General features: G+C 42.9%; 1 protein-coding gene across 1 annotated transcript in view; it reads right to left on the bottom strand.

Moving 5' to 3' along the window:
* LOC109971110 (atypical chemokine receptor 3-like) overlaps positions 1-3,957 on the bottom strand; it is a 5,608-nt gene extending 1,651 nt beyond the window's left edge. Inside the window, 2 exon segments of the mRNA XM_020619162.1 lie at positions 2-730; positions 3,448-3,957. Coding sequence (XP_020474818.1) covers positions 2-730; positions 3,448-3,587 — 869 coding nt within the window. The 5' untranslated portion in view covers positions 3,588-3,957.
* Between the last annotated feature and the right edge of the window lie 2,197 nt (positions 3,958-6,154).

Here is a 6,154-nt window from a genome sequence, read left to right as displayed (position 1 = left end):
CAGGAGCAGATAGAAGACAGCAATGACAGGGAAGGGGATGGTAAAGCCAAGAATGATGAAGCTCAGCTGGATGCCCACCATCCACTCCCTCGGGTTGTCGGACGGGTACACCGGCCGACACACAGCGCCGTCGGAGTGCATTGACTTCACCACCTGTAAGAAGTAGGTGTCGGGGATAGAGGCCGCCAGCGCTAGCAGCCAAACCAGAACACAGATCAGCCATCGCACCGCCTTCTTTCTGCGACTGTCGGGGGCATTGGCAAGCAGCGTGACAGACAGGTAGCGGTCGACGCTCATGCAGGTGAGGAAGAAGATGCTACTGAAGAGGTTGACGCTGAAGACCAGGTGGGTGATTTTACAGACAGCCTCGCTGAACGGCCAGTGACCACCCTGCAGTAGCGAGGTCACCCAGACCGGCAGAGTGGCCACAACGCACAGGTCGGCCACAGCCAGGTTCAGGATGTACAGGTGTGTCTCGTAGCGATTCCTGTTAGAGTGCAGGTTGACCCAGACCACCAGGGCGTTGGCAGCAAGGCCCACCACAAAGATGAAGATGTAGAGGACGGACAGGACGTAGAGCAGGGCGGCATGGCTAATGAAGCCTGAACACAGTAGCGTGTCCACATGGGACAGGTTGTCGTATTCGGCACCTGTCAGGTTCAGCTCCGCCCACAGCTCTACGAGCTCACTCAGGTCATTGGCGCTCAGGCTCATGATGTCGACGTCACACCTGGAAAACAGGTAGAGACCAGTCAGAAACCTGCAGTCTGGTCCTTGGATTGTTAGCTTGGCCGGTTGTCTGTTCAGAAACCAGACAAAAACAAACAAAACAAAAAAAAAAGTGAAAACTAATTTGAAGATGGAAGTAAAAGAACCACAAGTCAACTCAAAATACCTGATTTCACATGATAAAAACCTAAAATACACAAATGAAAACTAAGTCTGTTACAAGTTTAATAATATAAAAGGTAAAATGTGTTAAATATATTTTTATTTTTACTTTTAACAATAGTTCATATCAATAAAAATCTGATTTAGAATGAAAATACATAATTGATAAAGAGTTCATGTTAAAACAAAAATTTTAAAAAGTAAAAAAAAAGATCAATAACTGAAAATTAAAACTTTCATTAACCAAAACTTGTTTAAATTGAAATGTATTTCATTTTTAGGTCAGATTTATTTCCATTTTGTTTTTCAGTGCGTTTTCAGTATTAATCATCCGTCTCATATTAATGTATTGATTATCAGTTGATCAGCTCTTCTCCTTTTCCTGTAGTTTGTGACATTTTCTCAGATTTAGTCTTTAGAAGTCTCTGTTTTCTCTTTTAGCTTGAATGAGTTTTAAAACATCAGATTGTCACACATGGAAACAAACATGTCAACCTGGAACTGAAGGTGCGTCTCTGATCAGGTGTATTGATTTCTAATATTTGGCTTGTTTCCTGTACTGAGTTATGATAAATTGAGTTTGTAGATGTTTTTGATCAACTTCTTTTTCTCTCTGATGGCCTCAGCAGGTCATCGGCTCTCAGACTGTGTGGGGTCGGACTAACGGGCAGTCACAGCCATAAACACCACATGGTGTCAAAGGACAGATGGAGGGATGGACAGGTGTGTGGAGCAGCCACAACGCTGGTCTTGTTTCTTGAACCCTGATGCCATGAGCAGGAAACAGACTGAGGCAACAGTAACATCTCTGTGTGATGATCGCTGATTATGTGATCACTACTGACAGAGCTCAATGTTCAGGGTGAGGATGTAAATCTGCCAGAGACATAAAACTGTGAAGGGTTTACAACTCAGGCCAACTCAGTCAGCAGGAGGTGCCACTGATCAGTCACATTCCCATCTCAACCACTGACCATGTGATGGATTCTCACTGACAAATAACAAAGTGAAGGGCAGTTAGCTGCTTCTAGTCAGTGGCTCAGGAGGTAGAGCAGGTCATCTAACCGGAAGGTTGGCAGTTCGATTCCCGACTTCTCCAGTCCACATGTTGCTGTGTTTTTGCTGTGATGTCACAGCATGTGTGAGTGTGATTGGGTGAATGACCAAATAGTGTAAAAGTGCTCTGAGTGTGCTGCAGTGCATAGAAAAGTGCTTTACAAGCATAAGACTGTTTAGCCGCCCCACAGTGCAAACATCAAGTGACGCTGCTTCAATTGACCTGCAGTAAAACTGTTGAATTCAGTAAGACAAAATCAGCAGAGGAAGTAGCCAGATCAGTGTTGATGAAACATGAAGCAGCAGTCAGTACTTCCACCTCCACGCAGCTCAACGTCTGTAGACTTTATTTTCTTATAAATAAACCTGGTCTCCCCTGCTGGATCATAATGTCCACATTTTTACTTGTATCATAACAGATTTTTACATCTTATTTTGATCTTATCAGTGAAATTGTTTGTCAAACTAGGGTCATAATTTAAAGTTGACATTTCATCAAGTTAGTACATATTTAATACAGTTAAAAAAAACAACATGTAGATTTACCAGCTGTTTCTATGTGCTGTGAACGATCAGATTTTGATCTGTATGACCAAACTGATCCTCGGAGAAAAACTGAACCTGGACTTTCAGAGTTCAAATGAGCCGACTATTTGTTCTGAAGATTAAAATCAGAGAAGAAGAAACCTGAGCCCTGGAACACAGCTGCAGGAGAATAAGAGGGAACAAAAGTTTTACTGCTTCTTCAAATAAAAACTCCACAGGATGCTTTAGACTGAAAGGTCGTGACCTTCAATATAAAAGTTTACTGCTGAGCAGTAATGGAGACAATTGGCTGTTCAGTCAGAAACTTTTTAAACTCTTGGCTTATAAAGAACACCAAACATCTCTACACAGATATTAAATCAAACACTAAAAATGAAAAAAGTCTCAGTAACTGATGCCTCTAAATTCCTTTAGAATGTGAATAGAGTGTCTATAGACAGACTGAGATGTAAATACAGTGCACGGCCTCCATAGACTTTAATGCGTAGACCTTGTAGCTTCACTGTACCACTTCTACCCATAACAAGTCCATCAGTAAATACACTTTGGAAACCCTATCAGCTGCTGCTCAAAAGCAGATGGACCTTGTTTTCTTATTAAACTGCTTTAACAAATTATTTACAGCCTTAACATAGGAACCTGCTTCTTTTTCCACCACTAATCTCTCACTTCATTAAACCTACATTACTTATTTTACCCGCTGTACAAAGTTTAAACCTGACCAAATCGACTTGAGAAACCAGAACCACCTGTTTTTATCAGATTAAGGTTCAGTATCTCGTTCTGATGAGGATTTTTCTGTATTTCCCGCAGCCTTTCATGTTAATGAGTCCCTCATGCAAGCACACAGACGAACCAGCTCCCATTCAGTGTCAAACTAGTTTTGTCAGACAAGTCCCCTGTTTTTCCGAGACACCAGTTGAGAGGTTCGGACACACAGGCTCCTGAACTCACCATCCAAACACCATAAACCAGCAGAGAGTACTGAAGGTGTCAGAAAGGTCACAGCTGGTGACACAGCATAAACCACGGTGACACGCTACAGAGGACGGCTCGTCGAACTCCGCAGGAAAATCCCGCAATTTCAGGACCATTTCCTCGCGGAGACACACGGACACATAATAAAACGCACATTAAGAAGAAACACGAAGAAGAAGAAACATTAACCGTTCGTTCAGGTCACATTTCTTCCGCTACCCAAAGACGATGGTCCACAAAAAAGTCTTTACAACCAGATTCGTCGTTTCTTCGACAAAAAACGCCGCCCTCTGTTCGAAGGAGCAAAACTCTTTTCATGAAAGTTGATATTTGACTATAATGAATTGTTTGGCGTGACAGTTGTATAGGCTTCTTAATACACCAGAGCATTTCAGTAGTTGGCATTTTCTGACAAATGTTTCTTGTAAAGTACGTACGTTTGCCTGTGTTAAAAACACTGGGTTAAAGTCTCTGAACTGAAATTAGCGGAGTAGAAACAACACGGACTTTAAGACTGAGAAACACTTACGGGTTAAACTGAAGAGTTTCGGTTAAGCTCCACAGAAGTGTCCCGGTTCAGGTCCAGACGCGGGTCAAAGACCAGCTGTGCAGCAGGCGGTCTGCGGAGTCCCCTCCTGTCCTCGCAGTTTAAGAGAGAAGAAGGGACGCCCACAGAGGGGCTGCTCCACTCTGCGGTGATTTATTGCGGTTTCAGCTGCGGGACAATAGCTTCAGGATGTACAAAAAACTTCAGATTTCTGTTTGAACTGCAACAAAAGATGCGTGTAGCTTAACGCCAAATGAGGAAGAGGGGGAAAATGTGCGGGAAAAGAGTTGTTGATGTTGGTGTTTCAGCACCTCAGTTCATAGAATCTGTGTTAAAACAGTGCGAAGTCAAATTTAAGTTTGAGACAAACTGACTTATGTCCAGGTTACAACCCCCAGAGGGGAACGGTCTCTGGGGATTCCTCTCTCTGCTCCTTCATGACGTCACACAGGTAAACTGAGTTCTGCTGTGATTAAACCGTCAGACTCAGGTTACTGCAGTTACTCTTCATCTGATTGTTGTCTAGTTTAAACCATTAAGAATATTTTCCTTGAAAAGCAGCGAACGTTTCCAAAATGTTCCAATGTAAGACTTGGAGGTGGTGTTTAATGGGTGTTTCCATGGCAACATACAGGTGTATTATCTGAAAAGACACACCTGAGACCTGTGTAGATTCAGAGCTTTTAGTTTTAAATAGACAATTTTAATAAAGTTTCATCACACTTTTCAGTTTGAATTCCCCAAACTGAGCCAACAGTCATGTTTGTTTGTAATCATCCTCTGTCTGCTCCACATCTCCTCACACAGGAGTTGGGTGGGGGCTCATGACGCCCCCCAGGACCTCCAGCAGGCCCTCCTGGTCCAGACAGGGACTGGCTGCAGGTCTTCCAGGACCGAGCTGTCCTATACTTGAAGTACCTGCAGATCTTCCAGAGTTCAGACAAGGTCTAGGAGCGGCTGGTTCAGCCCCAGCAAAGGAGTGTGGACCGCACTGTCCTGGATTGGCTGACAGGTTGACTCCTGGAGCTCAGTGCTCAGGTGGTGGAGCTGGACCTGTCTGAGTTTCACTACTCTGATGACCTGAAGATGACCCCGGTGAGTCATAAGAATGCCAGACCTGATCCAGGGACAGTTCACAGGGAACTGATTCTGCTGCTAAAACCCAAAATATCCTAAGGTTTACAGATGTTTAACAAAAGAGGGGAACACATATAATAGTATTTCATTTTAGTAATGAACCAAATATGGCCACAGATGTCCTGGTCCCCCTCAGAGTGCAGACCAAGTTTGACTTGAACGTGGACATGAAACACGTGTTGATCCAATTCAGTGTGATGTCCACTTCCTGAGGATCTCATGGTCTCTGATGTCCCTTCAGAACAAACCTCAATAAATCCAGTGAGAAACCAGGTACACTGGTATAAGAACCCTGTGGTCTGGCCCTGGTCCAGGTGTTGAGTCCAGAGAAGGTGGTTCAGCTGCTACAGGTGTCTGAGTATGCTCAGCAGGGATGAATTGGAGCTCAGTTCATGAAGGAGCATGTTCAGTCAGAGAGAGGTGTCATGAGAAGCACTAGGAGTCCCTTGGTCCTGAACCCAGATCAGGCCGTAATCCGGATCCAGAAGGTGCAAATCTGACACACCTGATGTAAAGTTGTTGTAAACGCTGAAATGCGCCATCCTTTGAGAACCTTGAGGTTATAATGTATAATTTTTAGATATTTTCATTTAAATGTGAGTGAAAAGTACAAAAACGTAAAGAGTCTGTCCTGTTAATTTATCAGTTTTAGGACCTATAAAGCTTTTAATGAACTTTAGAAAAATCATTTTACTTTTTCATTTAAAACAAATTATCTTTAGTGTTTTTAGTTCTAGACCATGACTTTTTCTGTCGGAATTCAATTTAATTTTAATGACTCTCATACAGTGCCTTGCGAAAGTATTCGGCCCCCTTGAACTTTGCGACCTTTTGCCACATTTCAGGCTTCAAACATAAAGATATAAAACTGTAATTTTTTGTGAAGAATCAACAACAAGTGGGACACAATCATGAAGTGGAACGAAATTTATTGGATATTTCAAACTTTTTTAACAAATAAAAAACTGAAAAATTGGGCATGCAAAATTATTCAGCCCC

Source organism: Monopterus albus, unplaced genomic scaffold, assembly GCF_001952655.1.
Source record: "Monopterus albus unplaced genomic scaffold, M_albus_1.0 scaffold215.1, whole genome shotgun sequence".
In the NCBI taxonomy this organism is placed as follows: Eukaryota; Metazoa; Chordata; class Actinopteri; order Synbranchiformes; family Synbranchidae; genus Monopterus; species Monopterus albus.
The sequence above is the reverse complement of the archived record's forward strand: the minus strand, read 5'-3'. Positions and strand labels throughout refer to the sequence as shown.